The 18,733-nt window shown below is 39.2% G+C and overlaps 1 protein-coding gene across 3 annotated transcripts in view; it reads right to left on the reverse strand.

The window, feature by feature from the left end:
- Positions 1–18,005, reverse strand: part of ARHGEF33 (Rho guanine nucleotide exchange factor 33) — a 46,880-nt gene extending 28,875 nt beyond the window's left edge. For all 3 annotated transcript variants that reach the window (XM_060168552.1, XM_060168553.1, XM_060168554.1), the window contains exons 1-7: positions 17,981–18,005; positions 16,327–16,376; positions 7,866–8,030; positions 7,422–7,543; positions 6,392–6,534; positions 3,834–3,893; positions 2,780–3,004 (exon numbers count right to left, since the gene is read on the reverse strand). In XM_060168552.1, the coding sequence (XP_060024535.1) occupies positions 2,780–3,004; positions 3,834–3,893; positions 6,392–6,534; positions 7,422–7,543; positions 7,866–8,030; positions 16,327–16,376; positions 17,981–18,005 (790 nt within the window). The remainder of the gene's footprint in view (positions 1–2,779; positions 3,005–3,833; positions 3,894–6,391; positions 6,535–7,421; positions 7,544–7,865; positions 8,031–16,326; positions 16,377–17,980) is intronic.
- Positions 18,006–18,733: the final 728 nt, after the last annotated feature.

Below are 18,733 nucleotides of genomic sequence, written 5' to 3' on the forward strand. Positions count from 1 at the left end.
AACTATCAAAGAATTACATGGACGCTACCAGACTTTGTGTTCCATCAAAACAAGGAGTAAACCAAGAAACCAAGAAGGATATGCAAAAAACTCCACAAAACCCCAAATAGGAATCTAACATAGGAGAAATTTGAAGTAAATTCCCAGGAAGACTGAGAAGTCGCAGGAGCACAGCAGTGCAATGAGGCAGCGTGGAGTAGGATGACAGAGGTCTCTAGGGCAAACGTTTTTGTAAAAAAATGTAAATGATAGATTTTCTGTTACACTGCTAAGAAAAATTAAAGAAGACCTATATAAAAGGAGATATATACCACGTTCCTCAACTGGAACATCAGTACTGTCAAGAGGTCAATTCTCTACTAATCGGAATAAAAAGAATATAGAGTCTAGACCCACCGGTATATGATCACTTGACTTTCCCTATTCAGTTCAATGTGGAAAGGAAGGTATTTTCAATAAATGGAGCTGAAGCAGCTGAATAGCCATATGGGAAAAAAATGAACCTACACTCGCACCACACGTCAAAATTTATTCAAGATAAGTCACAGACCTAAATGTGCAAGCTAAAACTATAAAGAGTTTATAAGAAAACATACTAGAATATCTTTGTAACCTTAGAATAGGCAAAAAATTTCTTGGAAGGACGCATAAGTCACAAGCTATTTTAAAAGTTTAATATTGATAAATTGAACGTCATTAAAATTAAAAACATCTGTTATCGAAAGACTTGAGAAAGGGAAAAGGTAAGCCAGAGAATGGTCTCAACATGTCTGTCTGACAGAGAACTCATATTCAAAATATATTAAGAAATCCTACTAATAGAGAATAAAAAGATAACCCAGTTTAAAACTTGGATAAAGGACTTAAATAGTACTTCATAAAAGAAATTATACAAATAGCCAATAAGCATATGAAAAGATGCTCAACCTCATTAGTCCTCAGGTAAGTGCAAGTTAAAATTACAATATGGGGACTTCCCTGGTGGCTCAGTGGTTAAGAATCCACCTGCTAATGCAGGGAACACGGGTTCGAGCCCTGGTCTGGGAAGATCCCACATGCCACGGAGCAACTAAGCTCATGTGCCACAACTACTAAGCCTGCGCTCTAGAGCCCACGAGCCACAACTGCTGAGCCCGCATGCTTCAACTACTGAAGCCTGCACACCTAGAGCCCGTGCTTGGCAACAAGAGAAGCCACCGCAATGAGAAGCCCGCGCACCGCAACGAAGAGTAGCCCCCGCTCGCTGCAACCAGAGAAAGCCCATGTGCAGCAATTAAGAGTCAGTGCAGCCAAAAAAATCTACAATATGATAGCAGGACACATCCACAAGCACGGTTCAAATTTAAAGGCTGGTCATACTGAATATTGAGAAGGATGTGAAGCAACTGGAACTTTCATTCATTGCTGCTAAGAGTATAAAATGTTCCAACCATTTTGGTAAGCTGCTTGACAATTCCTTTTAAACTTAAACATAATCCTATTCTATAATCTAGATATTCCACCTGTACAGGAATATTCATGGCAGCTTGCTTTATAATAGCCCTAAACTGGAAACAATCCATATGTCCAGTATCAGGAGAATGGAAAAATTATGGTAAATTTATTCAATATGATTAATAAAAAGGAATAAACTATTGAATGAATTACACACAACACATTATGTTGAGAGGAAGAGGCCAGACACAAGACTATATATTGTAATATTCCATTTATATGGAGTCAAGAACAGACACAACTAATTTATGGTGACAGAAGTCAGAGTAGTTGTTCTGTGGGTGGATATTGCCTGGAAAGGTGCATGTGAGAACATTCTGGTGGTAATATTTCTATTATTAGAAATATTAATATATTTATTATACAGGTCTGTATATCATGACCTGGGTAGTGATCACAAGGGGGACAGTGAGCTTAAGCTTAAGCTTTGTGAATTTTACTCCATGTAAATTAACCATCAATAAAGTATTGATAGAAAAATAGAAGCATGAACTCTTTTTAAAACATGGAAGCAAGTACCAGAAAAAACTGTCAAAAGAATTTAAAGTGGTTGTTATTGGTCTTCATAATAAACCTTTTAGTATTATTTAATTTTTCATGTATTTTATAATAAAAAAATTTTTAATTACCTCCCACAAAACAGAGGGATATGCCATTGTCTGACATATATCAATAGTAAGTGCTCAGTGATGATTTATGATTTGAAGGAAAGGAAAGAGGGAAAAAGGAGGAAGGGAGAACAGACCTTATTGCAGTGTTCGGTGTTTTGGTGGTGGACTCCTGATACAAGATTCGTATATTGAACATTCCCTATCACTGAATAACTAGATCACAAAATTCTGCCCTCTTCTCCACTAACCTTATGCCATTTTCACAAAGCACTACATTACTAAATGTCATGGATACCCAGAATCAAGGTGGTGGTCCCAGTCGGCCATGTGACCTCAGGTGAGTCCCTTCACCTCTCGAGACTTTAGTTTTTTCATCTCAAAAGTAAACCAGGGGCTGGGTGGTCTCATAGGTCCACTACATCTAAATTGCCCCTTGGGGGCTTCCCTGGTGGCGCAGTGGTTGAGAGTCCGCCTGCCGATGCAGGGGACGTGGGTTCGTGCCCCAGTCAGGGAAGATCCCACATGCCGCGGAGCGGCTGGGCCCGTGAGCCACGGCCGCTGAGCCTGCGCGTCCGGGGCCTGTGCTCCGCAGCGGGAGAGGCCACAACAGTGAGAGGCCCGCGTACCGCAAAAAAAACAATATAATAAAAAATAAATTGCCCCTTGGGACTTACCAGCTAAAGAGGTTTCACATAAAATGTTTTCCAAGGAGCTGTGTCTGCCCTGGCCAGCTTCCTTGAGCTTATCTGGGTGGTCTTTCGTGACATATTCTTCACCCCATTCTTTACTATCCTTTGGCTGCCTCCACACACCAGGTGGAAGATGGCCCTTGTGTTGGATATCAGCTGAGAGGCAAGTCTTAAGGTTTTCTTCTGCTTCTGGAGTTGTTGGGTTCATTCCTGAAAAATAACGTCTGCCATCAAGTTCTGATCGTTTAAAGATTATATTTGTTACGAACTCTTAAATATTATGCCTCTGCTTGGGTACAACTATCCCTTGAGGATTAAATATATCAATTAAGGATTAAAAGCCTCCACAATTGCAAAGCATCACCTTTCTCTGTTTGTGGTCTATGTTCTCACTCTTTGTACACAGTCTCTACTGAATAAGGACTTTTAAAAAATAAATGTATAAAATAATGTAACTAACTTATAATAGTATGTATTGACTCCTCATACCTGCTGCCTCTCAGGTGAGCACACCAGGGAAGAAAATACAGAAAGAGGAGGAAGAAGGGTGCCACACACAATGTCTTATTTTGGAATTTGTCCTTCTTGGCCTTAATGATGGTAAGTTTCCCAAAGGCAGGAGGAAGGGAGGGAGGGAAGATGAAATAATTTATAAAATTCTGGTGAATTATCTCTTAAATAAACAACTTTTTAAATTACATAAACTATAAGGTGTGTGGTCCACAGAACACTTATGTCATGCTACCTACACCTGTGAGTTCTCAGCAAGTATAAATTCATTGGTAACTAAAATGAGACCAAAGGAACCAAGAATACTGGTTTTGTCTTAAACTTCTCTGCCCCTTCTCTCTCTTTGGGTTTCACTGAGTCACCAACCTAGTCCAGCACACGTCTTGGAATCTTAGTAACCATAGTGCTTTACCTCGCTTGGGTTCTTTCGTGCCTGGTTTGGGACTTAGGGAGTAGAAACAAGGAAGGTAGAAGAAGGGAAAGGGGGGAATTGCTAGAAGAAAAGAGAACTCAGAGAAGAGCCACTCACCAGGACCCATCATGCCCTTCACATTGCTATCTCCTACATGCATGGATCTGGCCTCTTGAGCTGCGGAAGAAGGAAAGCTTTCAGTCAGTATTCATTTCACTATCATAGACTGGCACCTGCTATGAGCTAGGAACAGGGATAGACTCACAGAGCTTACCTTTGACTGGGGGAGCCAGAGCAGTTAAAAAAGAAAAAAGAGAATTACAATATAGTATGATAAGTACTATTTTCCCATTTGTAAAAAGATATAATAAGTGGTACTTAACTCATAGATAACCCTAAGAATTAAATCAGATAACATTTCTAAACTGCACACAGCAAGAGTTAATTATTGCCTAACTATGATGATGAGGATGGTAATGCTGAGCAGAGCCAAAACGATGCATTTAAAATGTAAGGCAGACCCTGTCAAGCCTCTGCTTAGCCCTCCAACAGCTTCCCATTTCAGTGCGAAGGCCAAAGATCTTAGATTGATCTTAAGGCCCTGAAATACCTGCCTCTTCCCCTGCCTGATATTTTTCTTTCTTTAAAAAAAACCCAAAAGACCCACATCTCCTATTGTCTCCCTGTTCATTCTGCTTTAGCCCCACTGGTCTTCTTGCTATTGCTTGGGCACATCAGTTATGTTCCTACCAGGACCTTGGGGCTGTTCCCTTCCCTCCACCTGATATCCATAACCTAACTTTCTCACTTCCTTCAGGTTTTTACCTGGCACCCTCTCTAAAATTACACCTCTGTTTCCTTATTTGTCATCACATCTAACATACTACATATTTTATTTGTCTTGTTCATTGTCTGCTTCCTTCAGAACAAGAACTCCAAGAGGGAAGGACTTTTTGTTTTGTTCATTATGAAATCCCACCACCTAAATCAGTGCCTGGGGTGGATGGATGGATAGAAGGAAGGGTAGTGGGACGGCTACACCTTGACTGCAACCTCATGAGAGACCTTGAGCCAGAGGCACCCAGCTAAGCTGTGCACAGATTCCTGACTCAGAAAAACTGACATAATGAATGTTTGCTATTTTAAGATACTGAATTTGGGGTCAGTAGTTAACAATGGCACCATTTTATAATTAACAGTGGGTAAGCCAACGCTTTCTAAAAGTTTGGTCCTTCGACCCTGAGTTTTAACATAACCTACCACCGATCGTATCCAGAATGTCTTACTACAGCACATTATCCCCAAATTTCTGTAGTAACTCAGTAGAATAAACTATATTATATAAGCCCTACCCATATAACAAGGAAGAAAGGAGAATTTGCCACCAAACAGCGAGTTTAAATCCACCTGGGCACTTTGGAAATATAACTTTTTTTTTTTTTTTGCAAATATAACTTTTAATCTTTTATCTTGTGAACATGGTCAGCTGCCCCAGGCTTGACATTGATCTGACCTCTACCTTCCAAGTCCATTCTATATTCTTCCCTAACAAGATCATCCTTTTATGTCATGCTCTCTATGACACGGAGCAAAGAAAGTAGGACGACCTGTGATGAACCCACTCCCCAGATGGATCAAATGAGTTTTCCCAGGCTGTACCTATTGAGTCTCTAAAATAAACTACTCAAATGGGTAAAAACTAAAAATAAAAAAACAAATCTGTACTTTAAAGTTAATACCTATTAAAAGCCACTTGATTAGGAGTTTGAAATTCAGTTATCCAAAGCACATTTATTGTCTTTGAATATATGAGCCACATTGTTTCTTAAGCCATAAGGGTAGAAAACCACCAGTGCTGCCCTTGAGGAGCTTACAATTGATCTAGAAGTCACTGAGCCTCTTTTGGAGACTTTCGACATGAGACCAGAATAAGAGGAAAATTCACCCAATGTTAATATCTACATTCATACTCCTTCGTATAAGGTGCTTGCTAGACATTGCTGAGGATACAAAGATGTAGCAAACATGTAATCAAACATGGTTAACGACATCGCTTGGAAAGCCAGTCTCTTCAGTACTGCCACATGCAATTATTTGCTAACATCTGTTCCATCATCCCAGATCAGGGATGTGCCTGTGGCTGTTTCAGCCCACAAACAACACCAGATCAGTTTTCCAGACAAAGGAGAGTACAGAGTTAGATTGTTGCTGACATCACTGTCTGCCAGTTAGAGCAGATATGAATTTCTCATATCCGTGAAAACTTGGCTGAAAAAAAAAGGAGAACACACAATTTTATGTCTATGCAGAGAGACAAGGATTGAGAATAATGTAGAAAAGAAAACAATTTATTAGAGTGAATAATTTAAAAATTTTTTCTCCTATGGCTGATATAGTATTATTGTGCAGTAAGTTATTTCCAATCCATTTGAAACTTAGAATACCCAGATTAGTATTTTCCCCCAAAAGAAAATCTTTTAAAATTGGGCAGACTCTCCCCATCTCTTAGATCCCCTGGATTCTTCTACATTCCAGTTACAAAAGGAAAAATTCTGAGCAATACACCATTTTCCTCTAATAAGGATGGATGATGTAAGCCTATTCTCAACGTTACTTAAGCCCTAGGAACCAAGGAAGAACTACTTGGCTAATTCAGTATGGTGTGTGAACTGTACCTTTTTCATAGGCCTGAGAAGGCAAAAGGTTTGTAAAGTCTTCACTTGGAAGAACAGGTTCAGGGATGTTGATGGAACGGAAAGGACTTCCTTGTGCTTGAGCAGGTCCGGCCTGTGAGCCATGTTCTTCTTTTTGAGTTTTCCTAAGGAAGGAAAACAAAGGATCTTAATACATGATGGGGTAAGAAGAGAGCAAGTTCAGAATAGGTCAAGGAAACTTCTGAACCCTACAAAATTGCTGTTTTTATAAGTTAAAAACAGTTAAATACTAGCAGTTTGCATGACTCATTACCAAAGCTGGAGAAAAAAAATCAAACATCTACAAATCACCTTCTAATTGTAATATCTATATTCATATTTTTCTGTTACTGGCTTCCCTGTGGTCAAGACCTTCACAGAGTTTACAGCGGTGTCAGTTTGCTTGGGATGATTTACATTCTCTTCACAAACCAACACAAAGATAGCAGGAAGGAGCAGGTCCTCAACTGAAAACAATGAACCATTCTCCAGGGTCACACACATATTATTTCTATTTTAAACCTGATAATATTAAAACATATAACAAAGAAGATTATGTCTGTTTATTGGTGAAGCTTTACTTGATTCAACCTGGTGGAGAGATTGTTTAACATAAATTTATTTTCAATGATCAAAGTCAAATAATAGTATTAGAGAAATTTCAGAAAACTAATAAAGAAAGAAAATCACTGGTGACCCCACTATCTTAACACAGTCGTAATTTAAATATATCTTTCTAGTTGTTATTTTACATGTTTTTACAGTTGAAATTAAATTCTACATGGCACTTTACATCCTTTTCATTTAACTTCCTATTGTATTAAGTGCGTTTTCTATTACCATGCATTTTTAGTATTAACCAACTTTTATGCTGCATAACCTCCATCACATGCTGGCCCATGGAGCCCAGTGGCCAGCTGTACACCAAGAGTGGGGAAGGTGTTCCTGGTGCCTTTGTACAAGCCGCTGCTTACGGGTTTGCCTTTGGTCAATTTTTTGGTCAGACACTCACTTGGCTTTAACTTTTCGAGATTCTCTTCGCTTCTCCTGTTGAAGCTGTTCAATTTTCTGTTGCATTTCTTCTTGTTTGGAAGTAATGGCCTGGATCATTGACATGGCATTGCTCAACTCTTCCTAAAAAATAAGAATTGATAGGTATTTAACCTGGTATATGAAGTAAAAGTATATAACATGATATCTAGTACACAGTAAGCTTTTAATACATACTTGTTGAATCAATGAATGAGAGATAACAATTTTACTTCTATTGTAGCTTCTAATTTTAACACAGAGATCCAAGAAAGTAAAAACATGATATAGATATTTTTCCATGAAAATTAGTGAATGGGTCAGAGGAATACTCTTGTATTTGGTTGCTAGGCAAAAAGGCAAGGTTTCTACTTCTGTTACTAAGACCAGGAATCTCTCTTCAGCAGGGAAATAGAGAGGGGCCCACCTTAAAATAGTTCAATGAATTCTTCATCTCAGTAACTTTTTCTTCCATGGAACATTTGCAGCTCTTAACCTTCTCTTCCAAAGCATATTCTCCATGTTGAATTCTTGACAGTTCTTGCATTGCTTCTGTGAAGCCAGTTTTGAGTTCAGAGGCTAGAGCCTGCAACTAAATAATACACAAAGAGTGAATTCAGTTTGCTATAAATTATTATAAATGGTATCACTGACACCTCGGACGTTTCTCTTGTTTGAGAAATCAGGCTCTTGAACATGTGCAGAACTCATTTACTAGAAGACTAAAGTTTGGACAACTTAAGGAAACCTTGGCCCCATTCATCTAGGAAAAAGAGGATCTTCTTTATATCACACATGCTGAAGTTTGATAGTGACAGGAAAGCAAGCAATTTTAATTAAGTTGGCAAGTGCTTCTGCAAGCTACTATTTATTCTCACACTTTTGATTAAAAAGAGATTTACTTGAAAAGCAACATATGCGTGTGAAAGACAGTGTCGATCTGTAACTCTTCAAATTCCATGAAAGAAGGGATGTTGAAGAAATTCAGATATTTTTTCCTTAAAAAATGAAACGATAAAAAGTAATAATTAAGCATATCTGAATATTTCTTTGAAAGGGAATAAGTTGTTTTTTTTTTTAAATATTCTTGGATGATATCATGGAAAAGGAGATAATGGTATTTCCAGTGGCAGGAAATAGCTACAACAGTAGAAGTTCAGCACATTGATAGTGATGTGAATCATCTTCAGCCATCAAGCCCAGTTGTGTAGGAATGCACACTGGATTTTTATTGTCAACTTCCAACCATGAAAAAGGTGTCAATTTTGGAGTCAGACAGGGTATAAATCCTAGCATTCTCCTACAAGTACTAAAACCCCAGCCAAGCTGGTTAACCTCTTTGTAGCAGTTTCCTCATTCATAAAATAGCTGTGATAACATTTCACTAGGCTGTCTTGAGAATTAAATGAGTAAATGTAGGTAAGGTACCTGCCACAGCATATGCTTGATACATAAAATGTGTTCAAGAAATTTTAATTCTTTTCCCCCTTTAAGTAGCAAATCAGAAAGTTAAGCACAAACAGAAATGTAGAGAAAATGGAGCACTTCTAAAGTTCAGTTTTATTTATTTTTATTTATTTATTTTTTTTGCGGTACGCGGGCCTCTCACTGTTGTGGCCTCTCCCGTTGCAGAGCACAGGCTCCAGACGCGCAGGCTCAGCGGCCATGGCTCACGGGCCCAGCTGCTCCGCGGCATGTGGGATCTTCCCAGACCGGGCGTGAACCCGTGTGCCCTGCATCGGCAGGCAGACTCTCAACCGCTGCGCCACCAGGGAAGCGCCAGTTTTATTTATTGAATAAATGAAAAAAGCATTTTCAACAGACAGAAAGTTAAGATAATAATAACAATAAGATAATAATAACATTACATTCATAATATTTATGATCTTACACTCTGCTAAGCAGAGGAATGCTTAGCTCCAGATTGCTTTTTACAACAGAACTTTTTAGAAGGTTTATTCTACAATTAAAAGTATCCACCAAGTATGCTTATTTTAAAGGGATGGAAATTAAAGTCCAGTACCTTAACAAAATTTATTCAAATGTATATATCTAAACACTTTTAGAACCTGATTATCCAAATGGTTCCAACTTGCAGTGGCATCTCCAATTATAAGAAGACTTACTCTCCTACACCGTATTTTCAAAATATAGGGTTTTGTGGTTCACTGTGCTTCACAAAGTTTTCTTTCGAGGGCTAGGAGGAGGGGGAAATATGAGGAACCAAAGAGGTCATTCTGAGGGAAAAAGCACGCCCTGTCAAGTGTTTGGAGCTGAAAGATTGGGAAACAACGTGAGCAATCTGTTTTTCATTCCAGTCATTTTTAATTTTAATTAATCTCTGTGATGGATTTCGGCACATGTCCTAATTCAGTTGTCATGATGGATTAAATCACCAGATCAACTACATTTGATCTGGTAATTTTTATTATATAAATTCATCTTCTGTGAGCAAAATGAAATCGATGACCATATAAAATCAAAGCAAAACCTAGGCAAGTTTTAAAATTGAAGGAAGGAAGCCTGAGATTCACTCACATTTCCTGCTTGGAAAAAAAAAAGGGAACCACTTTCCAACAGAAATAGGTTTCATTTTCACTGCTCCCTTAGGTGGATGTGTGGAGTTTTCCCCAGGAGGCAAAAGGAAGCAGCAGAGCCCTGGGGAAAGGATTTTCCTCACCTGTAGAACCCCAGTTCTCAAAAAATTAAGAATTATCAATACATTTCACTAACAGCCAGGTTGTATAGGGACTTTGGGAATTCTGAAACCATTTAGAGCTATGAGCCCATTTCCTTTCCATGTATTACTTTGAGCTCCCTAGATACCTGCCACTGAAGTAACACTACTGCTTTATAAACAGCTTCACAACCACTGATCAGCCAGGGAGCGGATGCCATAGTGAATACAATCACACACCTGAGACAACAGGTCATTTTTAAGGTGCTTGGGGCTCTTAAAATCTTTAGCTGCTACAGACTGGTTTTCTGGTACCAACTAGCCATTCATTTGTGAATAAAAAAATACTCTGAAGACATGGACTTGTCTTTTTCGGCTCTCTCTGCAGCTTTCTTATTTGACAGCCCGCAGCCCACCCCCAGGATTAGAAATGGGTGTCTACCTTGTTCTCCAGCGAGTTGAACACGTTCCTCATCTCGTTGATTTTTTCATGAAGCTGCTCTAGAGAGGTTATGATCCCTCCATCCTGCCGCTGGAGGCGGGCTCCCACTGGAGGCAGGTGCAGGGAAGACTTGTACTTCGAAGCCTACGGTCCACAGAGGGCATCTTAGGCTCAAAGAAATAGGGGAGGGGAGTCCGAATTCTTCCTATTTCATGCTCTTAATTTCTGTCTCTCAATTTCTTTTACTTTCTTGGCTTCTTAACTCTTCTCAAGATGAATTTTAGTCAATGTCTTCCCATTTTTTTTCCACCAAAGATCCCTCAAACTAAATTTTCATGAATTATGTAAGTTGTTCCACCTTGTTTTTTTACAGACTTCTCTCTCCTTCCTTTCTGTCCCATTATTAAGGTCAGAAGGCTGCTATGAAGCAAATTCAGGGACTGTGCCTGTGCCTTGAGAACTCTGCAAAGTCATAAATGTCAAGATTTGAGAAATCTCCACAAGATATGCCAAATTCTTGCAACACCTGTCTAAAGGCTCTACAGGAGCAAAAGCCCAGGTATTTTGAAGTAGCACATGATGGCAAGGATGGCAAGGTAACTGCTTTGGCTTCCCCCTAAATTGTGGCTGCTACAGAAGGAACAGGTTCCTTCTGCCAGCTGCCACTTCCTAATTGTAGGCCTCTGTTAATCCAATGCAACAAACTAATCCATTGCAATTAATTTAATGCAGTGATTTAAAACACAAAGTAGGTGAGTCATTTGATCAGTCAAGAGTAAATTTCCCAAACCTACTCGTCTACACTCCCTGCAGAGGTTGATCCTTAAAGCATTCTCACAGGGCACTATTGAGGCTGCTGTGAAGCCCATTGGGCTGGAAATTTATCTTATCCATCCTTGGATGCACCACAGGTCTAGCAGAGTTAACCTCTCTGGAGTTAAAAGGACATTCCTCAATGCTAAAAAGAGACTGAGGCTCAAACAGGGCTTACAAATCCTAGAAAATGTTCAGTGGCAGTTTTGATGATGAAACCTATTACTGCAGGACTGGTTCCCATAGTTTTTCAGTTAGAGTTTCTTTGGGTACATAACTCATTTTCTTAAATTATTTTCATTACAGAGAAAAATAAAGAAGAAAAAAGAGAGTCACCCCAAATTTCATTAATATAACCATTAACATTTTGGCATATTTCCTTGTAATTTGTGCTGTGAATATAAATGCAGATATTTATATTGTTGAAATCACACTAAAGATATATTTTGATTCTGCCCTCCCCTTTTTTTTCTTCTGGCTAACATTCTTATAAGCCCTTTCCCTTAGCCTTCAAGTTTTTATCTAAGTAGGTATTTTTAATGGCTATATAATATTCCATCCTACAGATGTGCCAGAGTTTACCTACCCATTCACCCTTGTTGGAAATTTTTGTTGTTTGTAATTTTTTTTTTTTTTTTTTTTTGTGCTACGTGGGCCTCTCACTGTTGTGGCCTCTCCTCTCCCGTTGCGGAGCACAGGCTCCGGACGCGCAGGCTCAGCGGCCATGGCTCACGGGCCCCGCCGCTCCGCGGCATGTGGGATCTTCCCAGACCGGGGCACGAACCCATGTCCCCTGCATCGGCAGGCGGACTCTCAACCACTGCGCCACCAGGGAGGCCCTGTTTGTAATTTTTCAATATAAAATAATGCATTGGAATAGAATGTTTTTTTTTTAAATTATTTATTTATTTTTAAGTTATTTATTTATTTATTTATTTTGCGGTATGTGGGCCTCTCACTGTTGTGGCCTCTCCTGTTGCGGAGCACAGGCTCCGGACGCGCAGGCTCAGCAGCCATGGCTCACAGGCCCAGCCACTCCGTGGCATGTGGGATCTTCCCGGACCGGGGCACGAACCCATGTCCCTTGCATCAGCAGGCGGACTCTCAACCACTGAGCCACCAAGGAAGCCCCTAGAATGCTTTTTATTTAAAGATTTGTATGTACTTCAGGTTATTTCCTTAGGATAAATTCCTAAATATGAAATTACTGTGAGTCAAAGAATGTTAGGTTGTATTGACCCAAAGGGCAATCTACCGTATTAGAAGGAGACAACGTATTTAATTAATTAATAATTATAGAAAATGTATTTGACCAGAGGGTTTGAAAAGTTATAACAATATGGTTGTATATTCTTAGAAACATGCTGTATGATGTGCGATGTCCTAAATTAGCGTATTCGGAGAAACATGTCTCAGACAAGATGTATGAAACATAGGCAGTATAATTGGTGGAAGCTGAAGAGTCTACACTGCTAAGGCTACAAGTGAGGCAAAAACACAGCTGGAGTTCAAATCATTAGTGTGAGGGTTGAGCTAGAAGTAAATTGCACAGTTGCCACATCTGTTGCCTTAATTGGGGACACCCGACCCCCACTTCTTACGTTAATGGAATCATAATTTTAGAATACATATTCAAAATTAAGTAATCAAGGCTGAAGCAACACAGTGTGACTTTGGAGAAGATATTGGGGTGGACTTTGAGAGGGCCATGTGCAGTGGACCAAGGACAGGAAGGAAAGGGGACAGACTTGCATTCAAATAAAAGGAAGTATACTAAGCTAAGGAGCAGTCAGCGTGTCCCCGCTGATTCACCTGGTCCACAGTAATTCTACCTGGAATGAACTGGGAGATGGTAGTACTCATTCTCCTGTTCCCTTCTGTGACCCGATTTAGGTCATGGTACCTTACTGTTACCAAGGAGGTCACGTCCATTGAACGAACAGGGAACCAATTTGGGGTACAAACATTTTAACACTTTTTCTGCATTTTAACTATTAATTTTCATACAAGGTTCCACCAATTTACACACACACTCATCAGATATAAATACTATTAATTACTGTATCTTTTAATTTGCTAATTAGGTAGTCAAAAACTAATACTCCTTGTTTTAATCATTGTTTCTTTGAGCTTCAACCTTTTCTTCCATTTGTTAGCCATCTGTAATCTTACTTTGGGAAATTACGTTCTTTGCCCGTATTCTACCGGGGTTTCAGAAGTTTCCTTTTTATTAATTCTATGAACTATTTATACATCATTAAACCTCTGTAATATTTTGGTAGGAATTTTTCCAATTTTGTTATTTGTCTCTGAATTTGTTGAAAATATTTTTACATTGGGAAAATTTTTAATTGTGATGTGATGAACGCTCTAACCTTTCCCTTGTGGTTTCTTCCAGTGCTTTTTTACTTAAAAAGACATTTCACATCCAGAGACAAAATAAATATTCACTAATTCTAAACTTTTATGGTTTTTAAAAATATTTAATCCTTTCATCCACTTTTGAGTTTATTTTGATTAGAGTATGAATTGAGAATCACTTCTTTCTTTTGCAAAGAACCAGACAATTTTCCAAATACCATTTGGCACCAGCCTACATGACTGCATCAGACCTCTTGGCTCAAAGCGATATATACATCTCACGATATTCATTCATTCATTCAACTAATATTTATTGAATATGTGTTGTGTTCCAGGCACTATACTTTATTCTGAGAGTTCCACAGAGAGCAAAATGTACTAATCCCTGCCCTTGGAGCTTACATTCTAGAGAAGGAGACAGACAGTTAAAAAATAAATAAGCAAGTTAATATTTACTATAATGTCAGGTAGGGATGGGGGAGTCTATTGAGAAAATAAAATAAGGAGATAGAAAATGGCTGAAATGTCATATGTTGCTTCAACTTTCGATGTCACAGGCTTTTTTTGTTTTTTAATATTTATTTATTTTGGCTGCGCCGGGTCTTAGTTGCGGCATGCTGACTTCTTCATTGCAGCATGCATGTGGGATCTAGTTCCCTGATCAGGGATTGAACCCAGGCCTCCCACATTGGGAGCGCAGTCTTACCCACTGGACCACCAGGAATTCCCGACACTTCAACTTTCATATTTTGCTCTCCCTTTTTAGTATAGATTGTATCTATTATAGTTAATTTCTCCCTGCATCCCTCCTTCCTCTTCCTCTTCTTCTTTCTTTACTTCTCCTCCTTCATCTTCTTTTGGTTAAATGTTGCTTGGAGTAAACAGACTGGGGCTTAGGAGACATTCTTTTAAAACAAGGATGGGGTTGTAATCACAGCATCACAGAGGTCATATAGGCCAACTTCACTTTTACTGCTTCACTTGTTCCTCTGTGAACAGATGTACTTGGATTTGTGATGCAATAAGAGAATGAGGCCACCCCCACTGCAGCTATATTTAGCCAACATTCAGGGAGTGACCTACATTAAATCTATAATAGACTTTAAATCATACCTGAGTTTAAAGAGGTAGTCACACTCATTCAAATGCCATACAAAGGTCAGATGTTAACAGAGGGGAGGTGGGCGGGGAAGGCTTTTGGAGGTCTTGGACAAGTAAAACATCAAATCAGCACTGAGTGAAGACTCACTCTGGTTTCCAGACCTTTGTTCAGGCTAGTCCCTCTGCCTGAAATACCCTCCCACATATCCACTTACCAATGATCAACTCGTCCTTAAATGCCTGCTCCAAATCCTTCAGTCAATATTAATTCATCCCTTGTCCAAATTCCATAGAATTTTATCAATACCTCTGTTGTAATTCTTCCAACAGCCTACCTTGTATGAGCTATTTATTGTATGGACACTTAAAAATCAATGAGAATGTCTGTTTCATCTGTTTCATCTCCCGTTAGGCCAAGCAGAAGACTTTGCACGTAGTAACTGCTCAATAAATATGCATTAAGTTGAAATGAGGCTATTTCCTTCACCCCTTCTCATTGCTGATCTGGTTCTAGGAGCAACATGATTAAAATGTTTTCATAATCTTGTGCTGGCTTGCCCTAGTTGGGTCCACAGCAATGATCTCTTGCATGATATTTTTGGAAACTAGTTGTTATTTTCACTTTACTGTTACTTAAACTCAACAAATCTAAATTACATTTCCCCCAAACTACCTGCTCCTCTGGATTCCTATATCTCTATTTGGGAGACCACTCTTTTTCCTAGTTACCAGGGCTTAAAACCTTAGAGCCAACTTTGCTATCACCTTTTCTCCCAACCCCCATCAAACCCTGTCAATTCTTTCTTCTTTCTCATGTATTCCAGATAACAATGTCTTAAGTCTAGAGAGGAGCATGGGTTTCCCTAACCCAAGCTACTTTTACATTACAAATTATGTCAGAATAATCTCTGTGATTTTTAAGGACAGAAATTTACTTTAAATCACATGCGGAAGATAGAAGCCAAAGAAATGCTATGTAGAGAGCCAAAGCAGCCCAATGTGACTCTTGTTGCAAACATATTACATAAAATTTTGCAGAACATTTATCTCCCTTGTAAATCAAATTATTCCCATTGTTTAAAAAGAGATTAAATTTTTTTCTATTATCGTATTTGAACACTTGCAATATTAACCCCCTTTTATTTTCAGTTCTCCCTGCTAAAATAAGAAACTAAGAAAAGTAGATCTCTCACTCCTGACTGAAATGTTATCCCACAGTGTAATGCCAGGTTGATGGAGGCAACAGGAAGAAAAGCAGCGTTGATGTGGGAGTGGTGGTGCTGTAATTTATAAACTGGATAAGTTGTCCTTCAGTCATCAGTTTTCTCAAAAGTACAATGTGAATGGTACTCTCGTCCCTGCCTATCCCACAACCTTAAGTGAACAAATACAATGATATATGTAGAAGCTTTTATGAGTGCCAAAAAAATTTATACGTAAAGGACAGTCATCACTGTGACACATAGGAGAGCTCAAAACAATCTGTGTCTTTACCTGGTAAATCTGTGTGGAAGGATTATTCATCGGCTTATGTTCATTCTCTCCTGTAGGGAGAAAGAGCTTTGTTTAATCAACACAATTCATTCTGTCCCTATTCTCTTCAGACACATGCAGGGAATAAGGGGACTTATAGGATCCTGAATCTGTGCCTGCACGACAGGAAGCCAATGATTCAACCAGAACAGAAGATAACTTGGTGTAGGTGATTTTGTATTACATCCTAATGACCAAACCATATCTACCTGAGGTAACTCTTATAGTAGAAAACCATGCTTTACCGTGGTGGGGAAGTTTCTCAATCAAACTGAATGACGAGTAATCATTAAATAGTCAGAAGGGAATGCCCATGAAGGGTCTCTCTCTGATTTTGGGGGCTGACTGAGGTTTACTTGAGGGGGTAGTTCCACAGTCAGGAAGGCATCTATTCAGTTGTCACTTTATTGTTCTCAGGAGGCCTCTATAAAATATCCCTTAGTTCTCCTGCCTCTGATCCTCGCTAAACCTCTGAACTTTGCCCTTCTGTCACTGCCCAGATCAGCTAAGGGAACCTTGCCATCCTCCTGGACAAGAGGGTTGATAGAAGGGAATTGTCAATGCAAAGGGTCTGGGAATGATGCAGGCAGAAAGAAAACAATACTGTCAACACCAGAGACTGTGAAACACAGGTCAAACACAAAGGAAGTAGTAGGTTATAAATACCATTTATACCTAGGGAGGAAAAAAGGTTGGCCTAGAATGTACCTTTTAGAATCACATTGGTTGGCTCTGAAGATGAGGCAATCCATGTAAAACATGCAGCCCACATGAAGCCCTTTACTCATCCACTTAGCTACATCTCCTTTGTATGAATTGTATGAATTGAATCACATTGTATGAATCAAGCAGTTTATAGATGAAACCCCTGGTTGCAAATATTTGGTTGTATGAATGTGTATATTGTTCTCCTAAGACATGCAGGTATAGTGAACCCCTCCTTAGAGGAACCAGCCTCGGTATGTTAAGTTCATAATACGTAACCTCAGCCCAGAATTTATACACACTGAGGGCTGTCCCTATAAAATCCAGATGGTTAGAGATTACCAAAATTCCCCACACAAGCTTGAGTAAAGATTACTTAGCCCATTTTATGCTATGTCCCAACAGCCTGGTATAATGTCAAGAACCAGAACTTGGGAACAGAGACCAGGCTCCCGAATCAAACGTTGATAGGTCGTGGTTTGTAGCCTGACTTCTCTATGACTGTTTCTTCACCTGTCTATTGGAGATGATAATAGAACCTACTTTTATATGGTTGATTCTATATGGTAAAGATTAAAAGAGAAAGCCCTATGTTTCTAGGCCAGCCTAGGAGGTGTTGGATGTCTGTTAGTTGAATATGTATCTTGGCCTTATTCAGCAGGTCATTCTGAGGCAGTCCCAAAGTTATTACTAAGAAAAGTAACATAACTACTCAAATTGTATGTATACATGTTGCATTTCCTGTTTCCCCAGCACCAAGTCTATGCTCTTCGTGGTCATTCTACTATGATAAGGCAATGAGAATAGTCAGGTTAACATATTATCATGTTTTGAGACAAGGGCAAGACAAGCCCACAACCTACATTTCTTAAATCCTGAACCTTAAAGCAAGACATAGGAGAAATCTAACCTTGCTTTGTTTTGGTTTTTTCCATGGTGCCTGTTGCTTCTCTCCTCCAGCTTACTCTTCAACATTGCATCTTCATTGTCCCTGTATCAGGCCATCCCTTCTTCCCCGGACCTGTCAGTTGAAATCAAGAGTAAGGGAACAAGTGAAGTGACTGGATTTACTTTATGTGTTAACTTTAAAAAACTGAAATGAACACAGCTATTAGAAGCAACAGGCATTGTGTGCAATTTCAGAAGAGTGAAAATATTGTTGAGTAAATATTTAGCTTAAAACTCAAAGGTAGGGCTTCCCTGGTGGTGCAGTGGTTAAGAATCCACCTGCCAATGCAGGGGACATGGGTTCGAGCCCTGGTCTGGGAAGATCCCACATACCGCAGAGCAACTAAGCCTATGTGCCACAACTACTAAACCTGTGCTCTAGAGCCCACGAGCCACAACACCCATGTGCCACAACTACTAGAGCCTATGCTCCGCAACAAGAGAAGCCCCCACAATGAGAAGCCTGAGCGTAGCAACGAAGACCCAACGCAGCCAAAAATAAACAAACAAAGCAAATAAATAAATGAATTTATATTAAAAAAACTCAAAGGTAAATATCTTGTCGACAAGTATGAAATTCATTACTTAAAATTATGGTAGTTTTTAAGATACTATTTTGGGGATCAAATAAATTAATTTAAACCCATTGATTTTATTAGCAGGGTATAGTTTAAGGAAATTAACTTGAGCAGGCATAAAGGCTAATATATCTGTT

Source organism: Lagenorhynchus albirostris, chromosome 13 (assembly GCF_949774975.1).
Source record: "Lagenorhynchus albirostris chromosome 13, mLagAlb1.1, whole genome shotgun sequence".
In the NCBI taxonomy this organism is placed as follows: Eukaryota; Metazoa; Chordata; class Mammalia; order Artiodactyla; family Delphinidae; genus Lagenorhynchus; species Lagenorhynchus albirostris.